Source organism: Taudactylus pleione, unplaced genomic scaffold (genome assembly GCF_031769625.1).
Source record: "Taudactylus pleione unplaced genomic scaffold, aTauple2 ptg000436l, whole genome shotgun sequence".
NCBI classification, from domain to species: Eukaryota; Metazoa; Chordata; class Amphibia; order Anura; family Myobatrachidae; genus Taudactylus; species Taudactylus pleione.
In genome coordinates, this window is record NW_028284838.1 from 871908 (window position 1) to 891867 (window position 19960).

The following is a 19960-nucleotide window of genomic DNA, read 5'->3' on the forward strand; positions in this document are numbered from 1 at the left end:
GACTGCTGATGCACCAATGTTTATAAACCTCGTCCTTGTTCTGCAATATGGAAGTCCCTACAGTGAGTGGTCCTAATACAACATGCCCATCCAGCTCCATTGTGTTGTTCTTTATTTAAGCACTGTGTATATATTGTTTACCTCCTGCCTAATGACTGAAAAAAGAATAGCACCAGATTAATAAATGTGCATGTTAAGGAACAGACTTTAAGGCTATGTACATACTAGGTAAAAATATTATACGCATGTATTTTATTTCAGGCTCAGTGAGCTGCAACCAAGGAGGTCACTATAGAACACTGTTCTTTTTGGTACAGACAACCTCCATATCAACTAACAAAGGGACGCACCTCAATTGAGGCATTTTACATGTGTCTGAATGCAGCTGAGGTAATTTGTTCTAGTCTTACACACAGTGTGATGCTTAAGTGGACATTCACTTTCTCCCTGCGGCACCTTAACCTACACAGGGAACAGTCGCTGTGTCCTATACGGGGCCCTTTGAGTACAGTCTTCAGGGCCCCTGGATGTACCAGATCTATACATAAACAAAAGTAAATATTAGGGTGAATTATAGTGATAATGAAAATATTTCACATTTAAAAGCAAAATCCTAATCCCACATATAGCATGTACTGGTTGCTGTTAATGCCCAATATAAATAAGATTGTTTTCAGCAGAGAAAATGGAGCATATATCTGTGGAGAGCCTTGTTATAAAAGATATATCCAAAAAAATGCTTTTTTGCAAGATGACATCAAAAGAGCATCTCCATAGCTGATACAGCTTACTTTACCATAATGGATAAAGTTCACTGAGTAAAATAACTCAAGAGATTGCACCAATACAGCCAGGAACTGATAATGCAATAAAAGGAAAACAGATGAACAGCAATACACTTCGGATTTGAATAATTCTATAGGGTCTAGGTAGAAGTTCCCATGAATTTATACAAGAGGAATTTATCCAAGAAGCAGCCGTAATAACTAATGCTATCAAGAGGAAAAGATTTGTAGTCATAGTTTTTCCTAAAACGGAGGTGGTCTCGGCTCTATTTGATGAAATTATGCTATTTTATATCCACACTCAGAGATGGCCTTCACCAATCATATTGAATTGCTAATATCTCCACGTTCAGAATGAGTAACATCCACATTACCATGATACACCTTCCCCACTGTGGTTTAAATCAAACTCCATACACTCAGAAATAGGAGAACCTTACACAGGTTTTCTGGGGAAGCTGTTGAGATAAAATACGTAAACTCCATCAGAGGTTGCAGGTGGCGAGTTGCATGCAGGAGATTGCCGATGATCATGGCTAGCACAATCACAGAAGTACATCATAATCATTCATCTGATGGATGATCAGAATTGACAAAGCAAATTGTAATGACAATACCATAGACTTAACTAAATGGAAATAAAGAGACAGAGCATGGGAAATATGATAAATATGTGCACTGAAAATTGCAGCTTTATTCTGGGGCCATTTGCTTGTTATATACTTGGATACTTTTTTTCTTTTTTTTTTTATTGTGTAAAATTAGTTTTTTTTTTCTTGCAAAATTCCCAGAGAAATTCAATGACATTTATATGTCCCCAATAAAAGCAAATAAGTCAAGCAGATCCAATACCCTTCAGCATCATTTCTGGTATATTCCTATTAAAGTTTAGCAATCAGAAATTAAATAATGAGGCAGCACTTGTGGGCACAGATAAACATAGCAGTGCTATTTATGACATGCAATTTGCATTAAATGAATTCAGGAATAATCCTTCTATGCTCCTACTGAACTTCAGCTTTCTTCTTGATTGAAATGGTCATTCTAAAGCAGGGGTGGGGAACCTTTTTTCCACCGAGGGCCATTTTGATACATATAACATTATTTGTGGGCCTGGTGCAGGCCACGCCCCCTCCGTGTGACATCACACGGGGGCAGGGTCACAATCGCCAGTGATTACAGAAATGCGAAGCGGTGTGACCGCCTGAAGCGTCCTAAGGATGCTCCAGACGGCACTGCTGCATAGATTCTGGCTGCAGGGTGCCACTCTAAGCACCCTGCTAGCCAGATGAGGCTAACAGAAAAAAGCTCAGAGGGCCGACCAAATGATTCCGAGGGCCTTATACGGCCCCGGGGCCTGAGGTTCCCCATCCCTGTTCTAAAGAGTCCACATTCCTAAATGCATGTCAGAGCAGAAATTTCCATTAACAAGTGGCGTCCATCCAAACATACATATTTGCCAATCCAGGAGCATTCATATGTAAGATACAGAAATACCTGGCAACCTGTGGAGTGGACATTATGAAGTTTGGATATTCTGTGTTATGGGCAATGCAGTGCCTATGGTACATAGTAGCCATTTCAACGCCATCCCTCTTTGAACTTCGATTGATTAGTCAATCGCTAGCAGTTGGCGTACATTGTGTCTGTAAAAAATTACTTGCCCAAAATACAGACAAAGGGATCTTGGACCGTGTCACCTGTAAAGGAGTTTTTTTTATTGTTAAACATGTGGATGCCTATATAACCAAAGAGGGCCACCCCCGAACCCCAGGAAATATGTAAGCAATAATTTGGTAAATGAGGGTTATTTCAAATACAATGTTTTTTTCACACATTTCTCCATGATGCAATACAGGTAACAGAAGACACATCAGGGTTGACCCGTTAGTGAATACAGCCCTGTACTGGTCGGCACTATGTTAGAGAACTCAATTTTGCAAGATTCACTGCTACTGTACCATCAGAACATGGCTGGCATAGCTTAGTTCTGGTATGGACACTTTCAGGGGAGATAGGCACACTTTTTGTTCCTCCAATTTGCCGATAGCAGTCTAGGCTGGTAGAACTAGAACTTTGGTTTGTTTATGTGGTGGAGAGACACATTTTCTTCCAGTTTATTTAGCCAGTGAAAGGTTCAGGTTGATGATCACCCTACATGGTTATTACGGTGCGTTAATGTCCTTACTATAGTTGGACTTTGTTAGCCAGCCCTTCCTCTCCCCGTGTCCACCTCTCAGAGTCGTCACTAGTGTTGTGCGACTGGTGCCGCCGCCCAGGGCAAAAGGTTGAGAAGGCGGCACAGTCGCTGCTTCACATATCAACACTGTTCTTTTCATTATGGAAAAGAAATGTAGTTACAGGAATGAAATACAGCTAGATGATGAGTAATCAAAAAACCCAACAGTTAAGATTTCAGCAGCTACTAGCTACTTTAATCGTTCCATAGTCTATAAAATGTATATTATGCACATCTAGCCCCGACATCGCACGGAAGCAATTTTGAATTTACAGCGATCGTCTTTTTTTAATTGAGGTCTTATAAGATTGCCTTGTAGACGACATTAGTCATTTTTGCCTGACGTCAACACGAAAAGATTTAGTTTTGACGTGCCAAGCAATAGGCCATGTAAAATCATCAATGAGAAAAACAAACAGTCTCCACTTAGGTCATCTCCAGCCACGTTTAGGGTCTGTCCCTGTGTGCTTTATTTATAGCCATGCCAAAGCAGACTCTTACCGGGAACGGGACTTGTTTGAAATGAAAGAATCGTTTTTCACATAAATTAAATTGGGACGGTAAAAAAAAAAGGGAAAAGCCTAAATTTTTTATCAGTAAACAGGACTTGCATCAATTTTTCGGGAGAAACTGGATAATACACATCAATCTCTACATAGTATAAAATAAAGTCCATTATTGTGATATATCTTTAACGGCTTAGGCAGCGTAAGCCAAGAAAGCGCTTGGACGTCCATTTTTTCATGGACTTGCTTCACTAAAATGGTCACTGCTCTGCTCCCTTCTGTCATACATTAATGTTTCATACACCTAAACCTTCCTCGATAAACTCTCTATAGAATAGTGAAAACGGCATCAAAATCCATCTAGTGGTCTCATGATTAGCCCAAACAAACAGACAGACGTCTACCATGGACTTTATTTTATACTATGTATAGATGACAAGATTTAAAGGAGAACTTCATATAATTGCAGACATTTCTAGTTAAACTTCTTCGTGGCAACTATACTCCGTATGCTATTGGCTATTCTACCCCTTCCTTCACAAAACAGTACTTCAAGATACAAAGAAATCTATAGCTAGGTGGAGTCGCCAGTTAAGATTAAAAATTTTCATCCTCATCAAATAAGGTATGCAACCCCACTGTGGTTTATACATGTATACATACTTACTATGCTTGCTTCCCAAAGTGGAGTCATTGGAGTCATGTGCAATGTCCAGAAATGCTAATAAATTACATTGGTAAAAGTGAGCGGTCTTGAACCTTAAATGAAAAGACCTACCCAAGCTTGGTTCCTGACTCTCTCGCTTTTCCTCTGTCCTTCTCTCTAGGTTTTCCTTTCACTCTGGCTTTGCCCCTTTCTCGGTCATAGGACTTGCTACGGGATCTTCTGCGGCTGGAGCGATCACTGCTACGGCTGTGAGAACGATAACCATGTCTTGATCGTGACCTGATCAAACAGAGAACAAGAGTAAGTGTAATGTATTCTGCTCTGTCAGACACACAAGATTTTTTTTATTTCTGTTGCTTTTTATTTTGAAATGAAAAAAACCAAACAACCTCCTTGTTTCTCAATATTGCATACCATGTTTTGGTAACACAAATCACTGGAACAAACATGGTTTTATTAGGTGATCTCTGTATCTTACTGACCAGTATTTCCAAGGTATCCACATACATCTAGCCTCCTTGCACATTAATCAGAACCTCTAGTCGTGCCATGCCGTGGCGTGACTCGGTAGCGCAGAGTGCCTTTTCGTGCGACTTTTTACCTTCACATACATCTTATTTGCACAGCGGTGAGAATGGAACGCACAAGCAGTTTCTGCTGATTAGTATATGCGACATGCCTATGTTCCGTGTGCAACTGCGGGTGTATCTGCATGCGATACGCTACGTTACAGTGTTACAGCTGCTGACACTAACAGCATTTCACATGCAGACACACCCGCAGTCGCACACAGAACATAGGCATGCCGTATACCATTTTAAACAGCAGAAACTGCTTGTGCAAATAAGACGCAATTGAAGGCAAAAAGTCGCACGAAAAGACGCTTGGCACTACCGAGTCACGCAGCACTTGCGTTGTGTAACGCGACTTATAGCGCACGGAGGATAGATGTATGTGGACACATCTGTACCTAAAGTATAAGTTGACTTCTATAAAAGGAGCTACTAATGCCATTCATCAACATGTAAACGTGGTCATTCATATCTTGGCAAAACTGCATGGTATTCACATTTACATGAACATAAATTCTACAAGTGGATGGAGATTATTTCTAGAGACCTTACCAACAGATGACTATACCAAATATATCTTAATGCACCATAACCATATCAACCAATAATTTGCTTTTACATGTGGCTAGACTATTACAGCAAAGCCCATGTGATTTGTTATAACAATATTAGTGCACATTTGCAACATGAATCAAGTAGTAAATAACCCTTATACGTTAGGTGATATAATGGACTATATGTTGTTTCCAGGCAAATTGGAACGATATATCGTCCGCATCGCATAGTGTGTACGCTCAATCGCGTGCCGGTCATCGCACCTTCCCATCTGCACGTCACATGGGATGACCAGGCTGACAACGGCATGCAGGTGAATGCGTGATAGAAGGATATTTAATGCCCGGTTGCACACCTTATCATGCAGTGTGTACAGCCGCCAGATATATCCTTCCATCAGGCGTCGAATCGGCTGGGGTAAACGTCATTCTGATGTGTACACGGGCCTTAGATGAGGCAAGCATAACAGCCATTTCTAGATTTTTACAAAACATATCTAAAGTACATAGAAAAAAAAAAACCAATAGAAAAATTGAGTAGGCAATAACACGTCCTCACATACAGGTCATTCAATGCAGTGTCACAAAATATTTACAGCAGTCACTCTTCTGGAAAAGGAGTAAGAGAGCAACCTATAAACCAGCTTTTCTAACAGTAACCTCAAAATACAAGTTCAACTAAGAATAAGAGTCTACCTGTCACTTCCGAAAACATGTAAGACATACTATCAGCAATTCGTATAATTCTCATGTACTTAATCGTTTCACCTATCCTACAGCCATTGTCCACTCTGACCAGCAATCCTAGCTCAGATAAGTGGACTACATTGTCTTTCAATGTTTCAATGTTCTTAACGACAGGGAGCTTGGCAGTGACAAAAATCCGGTCAAATATCTTCAGTTTGGATCAACTAGAATATCTTATGTTTTTGTACATTTTTGTCCCATCACAAGATCACACTCTAATCACACAACATATTGTCACAACTAAATAAAGCAGCCAAAGATAACTAGGAATTACAGCAAGATAACTTTAAAGTAAAACAATTTTGATATGTAGACTGTAAACAGTCATTGGTGACTTACAATCGGGTTTCCAGGTGTAAGCAGCACATGTGCTTACCTGAGCTTCTTTTTAAGACTAAGGCCCGTATTCAATTTGGAGCGAAAAGCCAACTACGTAATTTCGCCAGGCGGAAAAGTAACGCTGTATTCAATTTGAAAGACTTTCCGCCTAGGCGTAAAGTCAATGCAATGTAATAGGCAAAAAACTTTCACCTATGAATATCAGGCGGAAAAAAGTGCAGAATTGGGGTTTTGGGGTCCATCATTGTGAGAACCCCCGTGCAACCAGACAGTCCCCCAAAGGTAAACTGCATCAAAAAAAAAAAAAAATACACCCCAAAAAAAATTACTTTAATTTTGGGGGCGGAAAAAAAAAAAAAAAGTTGGGGGACAAAGTTAAAAACTAGTGAACTAGAGTCCAGGGGTGCCCCAGGTGTTTTTTTCATTGCAGGGGCTTTCGGCAGGTGGATTTTTCAAGATTTTTTAAACTTAACTTTAGCAACTTTAAAATATGCTGACCCCCATTTTCAATTACCCCAAATTTGCTGGATTAAGTTTTTTTCTGCAAAAAAAAAAAATACTCCTGAATACTATTCTTCACCATTTCTGCAAAAATGCTATTTAACAGCTATTGAGCCAGTTTAAAAACACCAAATACCTTCGGCAAGCCAAATCGGGAGGTACCATAGGGAACCCCCATGTCAGAGCATCTTTTGGGGGGTGTCAGGCTGATTTCCCCAAATCTGACAGGACTTTCGACTTGTTTCAGTTTTGCCGGGTCCCGTTTCCGTGTATTTTCAAATTAAATACAGGGATATGTGGGCACGCACGCGCGATACTTTTCCGCATGCAAAAAAGGCGAAGTAGGCGGAAAGTCCGGGAGTCGAAAAGGTATCGCGGGTGCGAATCAATTTGAATACAGCTCTTAAGATCTACATAAATCTAAAATTCCATCATCTGATGTAGAATGCACACTGCTACTGCAAAGAGTCCACCATTCGGCTCATTTAGTACCAGCAGCTTGCACAAAAACAGTGGTACGTGGTTAATTTAAATCCATGAAGATTAAGAATAAATGTATCTATAAAGTATTAATAAAGTGAATTGACCTATTCCCATAAAAGTATAGAATTCTAAAAGTTAATGTTTACATATGCCTAGAGGTCTACATAATATAGCTTCTTTTTTTTTCGCAGTGTAAATTACGGCATTGGTAAACTGGGATGCAGTCATAATGTTGACACCACAAAGTCGACAGTTATAATGTTAACTTTGACAGCGTCGGTTTCATGTGAAATGTCACAATTTTGCAGGGACCGGAGGATTAGGGTTAGGCTGCGACAGTTGAAGGTTAGGGTTAGGCAGTAGGGGAAGGGCTAGGGTTAGGCACTAGGGAGACTTATGGCTAAGGGTGATGGTTAGAAATGCTCACCGCCAGAAGCCCTGCAGGATATGCTGCCAGACCTGAAAGACGCCACTGGAGCCACAGGACCCGCCAGAATAGTCACCGCTAGACCACCAACCTTTTGTCAACATTCTAATTATGTTGAAATGATGAATGTCCACGTGGTCAATGTCGACATTTTAAATGTTGATTAAATATACCACACCCATTAAACCAATCTTTATGCAAAATACATTAAAAAAAAAAACAATAAACAATGAAAAACAATGGCGTTTGTGGTGATGCCAGAACTAGCTTCCAATCTACAGCTGTCGGGTGCAATCACTCGGCCAAATCACCTGAATTAAAATCTTTTTTGGTCAGAAATAACAAAAGCAAAATATTCAGATGTAGCCACTTTTTACCCAATTAGTGTGGATGTCACATGGTCAGCTTCATTCATTACTTGAAAGTATTTTCTGACAGTCCCAATAAACATCCGCTAGATCTCGATTAGATACATAGGGTGGAATGGAGGCACAGTGTTTACCACTGATGCTTCACAACACTGGTCAAGGGTTTAATTGTACCCAGGACATTAGCTTTAGGTTCTGCTCAAAAAATGGTTTTACATATTCTCTGTAATAAGTCAGCCACATTTTTTCTATTTTGGAATTTGAAAGTGGTCTAATCAATTGCTATGGGCACCACTATTTTCTTTAGCTACTTGTGGAACCATACAATCACATAAATGTCACTTAATAAGTTTAACAGGGAAGCATGAGGACCCAACACATCATGTTTTCACCCATAAGTCACGAACCACTGATTGTGATGCAGTGGAGGATCCACGGGAGCCATCCCGGGTGACTGGCCAGCAGCAGCTGCACTAGGGATCGCCCCCGTCCTGGAGCCGCCACTGTTGTGATGGTGTCCAGCTTCTAAAAACGAAAGTAAATTATAGGGCATTTTTCTCTATGTAAACTAGGGTATTGATATTATTACAGTTTATATATACAGCGGCAGCTCATACACACTAGGGTCCATTTGTGGAGCCATCTAACATGCTAGTATGGCTTTCAAGTACAACCCTATCCTGGCATCCTGTTTCATGAGAATTATTATTGGTAGCGGAAGCAATGTGACACTTCTCGCTCATTTATTTTAAAAGAAAAACTGCAAAAATGCCACAAAATGGGGCCTGGAGGGAGTATACATTTTGCAATTCAGATTACAATGTGTAATGTACCATTTAAAGAAAAAGACTTCTATTAAAAAATTATTAAGCAGGAGTTACAAAACAGAAGACATAAATTCTTATATAATCAAATCATTAGCATAAGACAATTGTTTCTTAAACCAGCAATTGTGGTCATGTTTAATTTCCTATTCACTGCAACAAATAAAACACCAAACAGAAAGGGCAGGAAGTTATTTAAAAAGATTTAAACTCAACTGGTATTTGCTGATAGAATTACTTAAAATTATATAGTGTAATTTGTATTAAAAAAAATAATAATACAATAATAAACAACAGCTTTATTGAAAATTGGGTTGCCATAAAAAGACCCACCACTATGGCAAAGGTTAAGTCACTTAGCCAAGTTGAAAGATCTTCAAAGCCTTCTCAGATCCAGATAGGCCCATATGTTACAAAAATTCTGTGAAAGAGTCATTACGTTCCAATCTGCTCCTCGTGTCGGGACTTACAGAACACACAGATGCTTGGCTCGCACCCTTCTCCAAGCCTCCCATCAGATAATGAAGGTTCTCCAATACCTTTGTATGTAACAGACCCAAAGCAATGTCTTTATTCAATCAACACCTAGCAAGGTTGTAAAATAAATAACTAAAATATAGATGGGGGAAAAAATAAAAGGGTAAAAAAACCAAAGCTATCCATAAAATTATATTTACTTACTGCACAATACGTGTTAATTTGCTAATTTCTTCACAGGTAATCAATTAAAATGTAAAATATTGGATAAAATTAGTTGCACTAAATTTAACAGCTGCTCCATAAGCATAATTAATTTCACAAGAGCCATATGTATTCTCTACACAGACAGAGTTGAAACAGAAAAAGCAGATTTGAAAATAAGTTTGAGAAAATCTGCATTTAATTAGCAGGTGGGCACTACAACTGCATAATGTTTTATACATTTTTATTTATGAAGTGACAGAAGATCTAAAGGCTTTTTAAAATGGCGTTTATTGTTTGAATGGGTACTGTTTTGCTGCATGTTAAAGTGATTTAAATCCTCATAGCTGTTCTTTGAAAAAAAAAAATCATAAATGATGAAGGAAAACATGTGGAAAATTGTAAAACTAGAAAGAAATTGCGACAAAAAGCAGATACACATACCATAACCGAGAGGAAACTACACTTAATTAAATGTACACTACATCTGGACTATCAGCCTCATAAAACGTGAAACTATTAATTTTCATTGTTATAAAGGAAATGAGGTCAGTGTCATTGGGTACTTCCCAATATTTATTAAACTTTAGCATGGAGATAATTCATTCCTACAAAAATCATATATTACACGATGATGGTGTGTAAATATTATAGTAGGCTGTGTTTCGGTAGAAGACTATTTATAAGGAGCCTTAATGATCTACGGAACGTGTAAAGAAGCCACGTGTTAAAGTTCAATTCAATGCTGACAATCAGTTTTAGGTCTTTAAATCGGAGATGTGCAATCTCCAGCAATCCAGTTAAAACTACATTTCCCATGATGTTCCAGTGAAACGGCCAAAACAAGCAACCTCTGGCTCTGAGCATAGGGGATGTGTAAAGCTTGTTGTTCATATTTAATTTAATAAAAGATGGAGTGCCAGAGGATACCCCTTTTCTGCATTGGATGTATAACAACTGTTATTATTATCGTTATGTGGAAATGAAGCAGGAGATTCCACTGAGCTTTAACCTACAGTATTAAAATTACCATGAATAAAACGTTTAATAGGTGGTAAAGTGGTTGAATAAAAATATAGAGCTGGAGGTTTGTGGATCACTCCCCTGAAATGCATCACATTCAGAAATCAGTCACAGGTGGAAATTAAACATGGTATTCAGTTCACAGCAAACAGAAGATAAAGGGTTAACCAACCTCATGAACACAGGTGGCAAAATAACCTAACAGAACATAATCATAGATGAGTAGCCTGCTACACATTGGCATAAAACACAGACCCACTATATTTGCACCACAACAGCGCCTACACATGCTCTACCTTTACTAATTAAGTCACCTGTGGGCAAGCATTGATATGCTTAAAACCTGGACTGTTAGGGTGCCTTGAGGACCGAGTTTGGGAACCTCTGCATTAGGCGATAGTTTGGACAATATGTTGTTTTGAGGCAAACTGGAATGACATCGTTCTCACCGCAGTGTGTACGATCAATCGCGCGCTCATGTGCGTCTTCCATCACATCTTCCCATCTCATATGCTGCACGTCAGATGGGACAATGTAATGAACGACATCATACAGCTAAATGCAGCATGGAACGGCATATCAGACCATCGTACATAACATCGTCCAGTGCATATGGATGTCGTGATGTATCGTTCCATTGCACTGTCCGCTCACTGGGTACATGCATCGTCTATTATGTATCTAGCCTAAGGGGGCTGATTCAAAGACCGACGCCCATGGACGCAGCTGCTGTGCAAAAATATGCTAATACCTGCAGGAGGCATCTGAAGGGAAAAAAAAAAAACAAACAAAAAAAACACCTCCTGCCAACATCTCAGATCCGATGCCTCTGTCCGAAAATGCAGGAGAAGATCAACATCGCGACCATGGTTTGCAGCATCGCTCATCTGAGTAATGGGGTCCATACATCTTTGACAAATTGCCACGATTCCACGTTCTGCTGACGTCAGGGCTGGGGGATAGGGGATATTCAACATGGTAAAAAAACTTTATTTAAATGATCCTTACCTGGAAATGGTCGGAATCAACAAGACAAGGATTTTTAACATGTTGAATTTCCCCGATCCACTGACAGAACGCCGATCGATTTCCGTGGAATGGCGGATTTTGTCGCCGATCAGCATTATCAGGTCGACAGAACGGGGAATTGCGGCTCAGGTGTAGGGGGCCTTTAAGCCTAAATTTACTTAGAATAGCCACCTCCTGCCCTCTCGGGAGACACAGACACTAGCCTCGGCACTCCTACAAAAAAGGGCCAACACGCCCCCATTTTCCTGTGAAAGCTTGTCAGGCTGTGGCTTCGGGGGCACTGCGTGCAACAACACAGGACCTGTTCTGCACATGCGCAGAACGGTTGATGTGCATGCGCAGCCCTCAGCCATTGGAGATGTTCGCAAGCAATTGGGTTTGCGTTAATCTCCGAATCAGGCTCTAAACCTTTAGAGCCAAGCTTAACTATGACAATTTTTGCAGCTATAATAGGAGTTATGGTATAACATACACTTGTTAACTTTTTCTTTGAGGTCCATATATACCCCGCCCCTGGCTACAGGTACTTAGGACCTCATTCAGACCCGGTCGCAAGCGCTGAGCGCTCGCAACCGGGTTGATGTTTAGGTCCTGCGCACACGCAGCAGCCGCACTGCGCGTGCGCAAGCCCCGGAGTGAGAGAGAAATTCTCTTGCTCCGGTGCGCACTACAAAAGGGGCAGCTGTCGATCTTGATCAACAGCGCGACCCGTTTTGTAGGCATGGCGGGGGGGTGGTTTCACAAACGGAGGCGTTCCTTAAGGAACACCTGCCGTTTTGTGGGCGGCCGCACTGACAGTGGGGAGCTTCCTGCTCGATCAGAGCAGGAAGCTCCCTGGGGCTTGCGGTTGCCTTGACCCAACCGTAGAGTCTCGTCGCAACCCCCGATGGTTTGACCATCGCGACCATCAACCTGGTCGGTCGCTAAAGCTGTGGGTGGTAACCCACAGCTTAGCTAGCCACCAGGAGACCGCAATTGAAAAGTCAAGCGGCCACCCTCATTCAGAGCGAGCGCTCGCTTCTTGCGACCACCTCTGAATGAGAGCCTTAGTTTCTTGACAAGCCCAAAGCAGGAGAAGGAAGAGAAGGAAGGACAATTGTACACCAGAAAACACTCTAAGAAGACGGAATCACTGAAATACAAAAGAAAAAGATTACCCAATAACAGCAGGTGCGTTAGGGTGGGTGACCTGTGGACCTCGATGAAAAAGGTATTTTATACCATAACTCTTATTTTCTTCTTCGGGTTCCATAGGGTCCACAGGAATTACCTTGGGGATGACTCAAGCAGTTCCCTTAATCGTGGGGACGCTCCTGTTTAGTAGAAAGGAGAATCCGACGCCCAAAGGAAGCATCCTGAGAGGCAAATGTATCAAATGCTTAAAATTTGAGAAAAGTGTGAATGGAAGACCACGTGGCTGCCTTGCACAATTGTTAAGCAGAGGTGGTCCCACAGATCGACTAGAATGTGCTGTGTTTGGAACAGAGAGATCAGCTTGTGTGTAAGCTTGAGAAATCAGCATGCAAAGCCATCTAGCGAGAGTCTGTTTTTAGCAGCCCCGCTTAAGACAGCCATACAACACAAAAAGAGAATCCGATTTCCTAATGGCGTTGGTGCAATCTACGTAGATATGTAGGGCACATACAACATCCAGAGAAGCTTCACCTACAGAGAGGTCTGAAGCCTGGAACCACAATTTCCTCATTTACATGAAAGCGGGACACTACCTTAGGCAGGTAACCCGTCCTGGTATGAAGAACAGCTCTATACTGATGAAAAATCATAAAGGGGGAGCGACAAGAAAGGGCTGCCAAATCAGAGACCCTGCAGGCAGAAGGGGATAGAAAGATGTAAAACCGTCTTCCCTGTCAACCACTTAAGGTCTACTGATTTCAGGGGTTCAAATGGGGGAGCCTGTAGAGCCCTGAGAACCAAAGACAAATCCCTCGGAGCTACCGGAGGGAGAAAGGGAGGCTGAACCCTTAGAACACCCTGAAAAAATATCCTAACATCAGGCAGCAGGCGGTCCTTCGCTGAAACCAAACTGAGAGTGCAGATGCCTGAATCCTCAGTGTGGCTAGGCGGAGACCCCAGTCTAACCCAGCCTGGAGAAAAGCAAGCACTCATGAGACCCTATAAACTTCAGGATCATATTTTCTATGTTTACACCATTGAAAATACGAGTGCAAAATCCTGTAATAGATGCAGGCAGCGGAAGGCTTCCGTGCCCTGAGCATCGTCTGAATTACAGAAGTAGTAAAACCCTTGGCTCTTTAGATGTAAGATTCAAGAGCCATGCCATCAAAGACAGATGGGGAAGGTCTGGATGCCGGCAGAGACCCTGTGTTAACAATTCCGGCCTTAGAGGAAGAAGCCATGGAGTGTCTATGGAGAGACTCTGAACGTCGGTGAACCAATGGCGTCTGGGCCAAGCAGGGGCTATCAGTATTACTTTTCCGCCCTCCTGCTTAAATTTCCTGATGACCCTTGGAAGGAGGGAGAACGGAGGAAAAAGATATGCTAGCTTGAAGTCTCACTTCATTGCTAGAGCATCCACAAACTCTGCTGAGGGATCCCTTGTTCTGGACCCGTACCGGGGAACCCTGTGGTTATGGCCTCTGGTAGTCCCCATTTGTCCACTAGGATCTGAAAAGACATCTGGATGAAAAGCCCATTCCCTGGCGTGCATATCCTGCTGACTTAGGAAGTCCACTTCCCAGTTGAGGACTCCTGGTATGAATACTGCCAAGATTGCTGTAAGATGACATTCTGCCCAAACCAGAATGTTTGTCACTTCCACAATGGCTGCCCGACTTCGTGTGTCTCCCTGATGGTTGAGGTAGGCTACTGCGGTCGCGTTGCCGGACTGTACCTGGACAGGCCTGCCCTTCAGTATATCCTGTGCCTAAACGAGTGCTCTGAATACTGCACGCAGTTCCAGGATGTTTATGGATAGGAGACCCTCCTTGGTCGTCCATCTTCCCTGAAAGGTGTGACGACCCGTCACTGCGCCCCATCCGCAGAGGCTGGCATCGGTGGTGAGGAGCACCCAATCTGGAATCCAGGAGGGGCAACCACTGTTCAGATGAAACACCTGCAATCACCATGAGAGGGACAGTCGAACCTCTGGAGAAAGACGGATTGTCTGTGACTTTATTAACTGGTACTCCCCATTCCACCGGGAGAGGATCAGCTGTGGTCTGGAGTGGAACTGAGCATATTCCACCATGTAGAAGGTGGACACCATGGACCCCAGAACCTGCATCGCTTAGTGGAAAGACTGACTATTTGCGGAGAAATCTGCGAAAATACGCAATTGAAGGGCTACAATCTTGTCTCCTGGCAGAAATATCCTTTGTGCCAGAGAATCCAGTTGTGCACCTAAATGAACCATCTGCTATACTGGAGAAAGAGATTACTTTTTCCAATTTATGATCCAGCCATGTCTGTGTAGGCAGGCAATTGTCAGTCTGAGATGATGCTGCAATACCTCTGGAGACTGTGCCAATATCAGGAGAATGTCCAAGTATGGCAGTATTCTGACTCCCTGATGCCTGTGGTAGGCCGTCATTACTGCCATTATCTTGGTAAAGGCAAAAAAAACTTGTTTGGGACTGCCAAAGCAGTGTCCTTTTCATAAGGAGCACTCCTGTGCACCAAACAAAAAAAAACTAAGTGCCTGTAGCCAGGGGAGGGGTATATATATGGAGGTAGGCCGTCATGACTGCCATTATATTTGTAAAAACCCGCGGGGCAGTTGACGAACAGAAAGGCAGCGCCTGAAATTGGAATTGTTTCTGCAGAACCGCAAACATAAACCTTTGGTGGGAAGGTGTAATTAGCACATGCAGATATGCATCCTGAATGTCCCAGGACACCATAAAAACCCTGATTCCATTGGCAAAACAACTGACCGAAGAGTTTCCATACGGAACTTGGGCAGGCGGATAAACGTGTTGAGACCCTTCAGATTCAGAATAGGCCGGTGGGACCCTTTGGGCTTTTGGATCAAAAATAGATTGGAAAAAAAAACCCTTCTTTGTTGATCCAACGAAACCCGGATTATTACCCCTGAATCCAGCAGGGAACAAATGGCCTGCTGGAGGGCTAAGGCCTTTGCAGACTCCGCGGGAGGAGTTGTGCAGAAAAACCACTGCAGGGGACTTCTCCAGAAAGTAAGGGCGTACCCTCGCGAGACTACTGCCCACCCCATCAGGCTGTGGGTTTATCGTCTGACTTGGAAGCCGGACGTCTGATTGCCCAAGATCTCTTAGTTTGCAGTCTCTTACAAGAACTGGGTTGTTTAGAGGAAGACTGACCTTTCGCTTTTCCTTGTGGGCGAAAGGCTCGAAATAACGACTGCCTAGGTCTAGGGGTAGTCGTTGAAGGCAGACCAGCTGCCTTGGAAGCTGCCAAAGAAGCTACAATCTTATCTAATTTTGTGCCAAACAGAATGCCTCCAGTAAATGGCAGGGATTCCAAAGCCTTCTTGGACCCTGCATCTGCTTTCCAGCCCCTTAACCATAGGGCTCTGCGAGCAACAACTGAGGCAGCTGACGCCTTAGAAGTCAGAATACCGGCGTCTAATGCCGCCTCTCCCAGATAGGAGGCAGCCTCTTGATATAAGAGATAATTGTCAGCTGTTCTCTGGAAGCCTCTGGAAGAGTATTTTCCAGTGCCCCTGTCCATTCTTCAATGGCCTTAGATACCCAGGCCGTGGCCATGGCCAGGAGGGTAACAGCCCCCGATCCTTAAGGGAGGATGCAGATGGTATGGGCAATGTGGCGCTCCTGACCAGATGTGCCACATGAGCATCCACAGTCGGCGGAACTTCCCACTTAGCGCATTCGTCAGGTGGGAGGGGGTCTAAAGCTGTAACCTTCTTTGTAACATGAAATAGTCTATCCGGAGAACTCCATGCTACCCCCATAAGTTCAGAGAGTTGCTCAGATTTAGGAAACTCAGCTTTAAAAACCCTCTGGCACTAATAACGGAGCCTTCCTAGGTTCTGGCTCTTCATTATCTGTGTTTAAAATAATTTTTACCGCCCTAATCAAGGAGGGAACATCTGCTGTTGGAAATTGGTCCTCCTCTCCTGAGAGCGACTCCTGGGAGGAGCCCTGTATGTCCTCACACTCATTTGAAGATACAGAGTCCGCAGGCTGGACGGAGTAATAGGAAGAAGACGACCGCCTTCTGGTTTTAGACCCTACCGGCCTGCTTGCTTGCAGCGTTTGCTGAAATTCAGCCAGGGACGGAGCCAAACTCTGGCCTGAGTGGGCATAAACATCCATTCAAGGCGGACGCATAGGAGGCATAAACATAGTAGGTTGTAGCTGCTGAGGGTACCCTATAGTAGGGGTTGGCATGGGTGTAGATAAATGGTTTACAACCTGCACAATGATCTGGGAAATAGAAACCCAAGGGGGTTACTGCCCAGGAGCTGGTAGGCTGGACTGATGTGGTGACTCCTTGTAACAGTGATACATAATCCATTCTGTATGAAATCCTAGAGGGGACAAGCCCGCCTGACAGGCCGTACAAGAAACCAGCACAGGGGTTTTAGCCTCCTGCTTCTCATTCTCTTTAGACATAACAATAAACTATAATGTTATGCAAAGCAATATAATACAATGTGACAGTGTTCACCCCCAAAATAACCCACACACCTGTAGCAGAGGGTTATGAGGAGAAATAGCAGTGAAAGCTCTTAGTCAACTACGAACAGCACAAATGCCTAGTAGGATATTGAGCTCTGTATAACTTGGCCACCTAAGGAGAAGGATGCATGGAGACTGACCAAACCTCCTGATATTCGCAGCGACCGAGAGCACCTTAAAGTGGATCTCTGGGCATCTCATTTAACAGGGAGGAGCAATTCAGACACGGGAAACCTTGTCTCTGGATCAACGTCTGGTTCGGGGGAGGGGCCGCCGGGGAGAGCCTACTTCCCCCAAGAGCCTACCTCCACCAGGCGCACTGGCTATACATGGCCGCCGCCTTTTACTATCCCCGATGCCAGAATTTTATGCCCCTGCATACCCGATGTCTCCAGCTGCATTCCTGGTCCCAGCGCTATCAACTCCGCTGGCGCCCGCCAAAATCACCAGTTAACTCACTGGTGTTGCAGCGCCGGCGGGGGTAGACGGAGCAGCAGCACGGGCATCCATCCGGACGCCTAGTGCTGGTCATTCAGACAAAACAAAAAAACTTGTTTGGGACTGCCAAAGCAGTGCCCTGTTCATAAGGAGCACTCCTGCGCACATAACAAAAAACTAAGTGCCTGTAGCCAGGGGAGGGGGTATATATGGAGGAGGACCCAATGCCTCCTGGGAGCTAAAGCTTGTAACTAACTGGTGCCTGGATCACTCCAATCACATACCCCAAGGTAATGCCTGTGGACCCTATGGAACCCGAATAATCCATTGTCTGTCAATAAAAACCCACTTCTCTCATTTCTTAACTTGAGCTGCAGGCTTGATGCGGTTTAGGCAGATATGGAGCTATACAGAACTCATGACAGTATGGAACTCCAGCAATATTAACCATCTGAAATTCCTCTGATGTATATACAGTGTTGGAGCACTGACATACAGTTTGGTGAGAACTACAGCGCAATGCAATGACCAGCTGGTTCCTGGCTATCATGCCGGACATAAACTGACAGTAAGGATGTAGAATGATGACAGCATGCACTACAGCACAAGGCTGTCATCTGTGGCATTGTGCCCCATGAGACACAGAGCCCTGTTGTGTTAGATGTTATATCACTGGTTACAAATACACTCTATTTTCTCTCTGCTAGGAGACTGCTTATACAGTGCATGTAAAGTTACACTGGGCACAGACTGTGTAAATTGTATTTGTTAAAGTTGACAAACTTCAATATCCTTTAGTCGGGGAGACATGTGGGGTATGGCCAGTAGCAGTGTGGCCAGATTCCGAAAGGACGGAAATATGAGAACACCAAGGCCAAAAAGTGACAGCAACGCTCTAGGTTTACTCATAACTTGTACAGAGAAATAGCATAAAGCTAAGTCTAGTAAATACAGTACATGCCACTGTATGTCAGGGTTATAGAGCCCCCTTTGTCTGCTGAGAAAACGGACACTGAAATGAGCAAGAATTGGTCAATTAGAAGGCAGCTGTCCTGGAAACCTCTACTCTCAGACTGGTCAGTCCTTCATGCTACGGTCATCTGCAACCATTTCTGCTGTCCTCTTTCCTGTTCCCATTGTAACAGGAGTTCTACCATATGTGATGGTTATCATAATGATAACAACAACAACAACATTAACACTGACTGGACCCTATGACTTGCAATGACCTGATCTTGTATATTTGATGCACTGTTTTGCTAAAAGTATAGGCAGAATCTAATATAGTAAAGAAGTCACATTTTAGTAGCTGCCAAAAAATGGATAGCTTGCAATTGGAAAAAAACCCTCCTAACACCTCTCTCTGCAATAAAATGGCAAATCTGCCATATTGCGGCAAAGGAAAATATCACTTCTCCACTATAAGGGCCATATGGTCACCCCAGTGTGGGCTCCATGGCACCTCTCACCCTTGACCCCTATGCTTACATTCCTCATTGGACCCATGTGCGGCGAGGAGGGCCATCCTCCTCGCTTCACCCTTCCTTGCTCTATTACCTTGGATAGGTGGTCTTCTTCATCTCCAGAATGATACCTTCTGCACATCATATGATGCTCCTCAACATACTCTGTCTCAAGCAGTTCTGTCCCCCCCCATTATTCCTCAAACTCCCTCCCCCCAGCCTTTTATATTGTTCTATTTATATGTTCTGATTTCTATTGTATTTTTTATATTTGAAAATGTGGCTCATTGTTGATGCTATCTGCATTCACATGTACGTTCATATGTTCAGTCTGTCTATTCTCAGGAGCGCTTTAAATAGAGGATTTAAAAAAAGGACTGTTTCATCCTGATGGTAAATGTGAACTTTTATTTACCCTCTTACAGTAATGTAGTTCTACGTTTCAGAACCAGACATTTACCTCACTTTACATTGTAACTTTCGCACAACCAAGCCTTTGGCTTTCCTATTCAGATCCATATCTTCTAAAAAGAACCTTTAGGGGGTCGACAGAGCTAGGAGCAAACCTATGTGAATAGATTGTACGACTGCTACAAATGGATCACAGTCCCTTCTTTTTAAACCATTTAAGTGGTGAAGAAAATTGGTTTTATG

The 19960-nt window shown here is 43.0% G+C and overlaps 1 protein-coding gene across 1 annotated transcript in view; it reads right to left on the bottom strand.

The window, feature by feature from the left end:
* The window catches only part of RSRC1 (arginine and serine rich coiled-coil 1), a 368121-nt gene that overhangs the window by 302851 nt on the left and 45310 nt on the right, over positions 1–19960 (bottom strand). Inside the window, 1 exon segment of the mRNA XM_088447633.1 lies at positions 4309–4476. Coding sequence (XP_088303759.1) covers positions 4309–4476 — 168 coding nt within the window.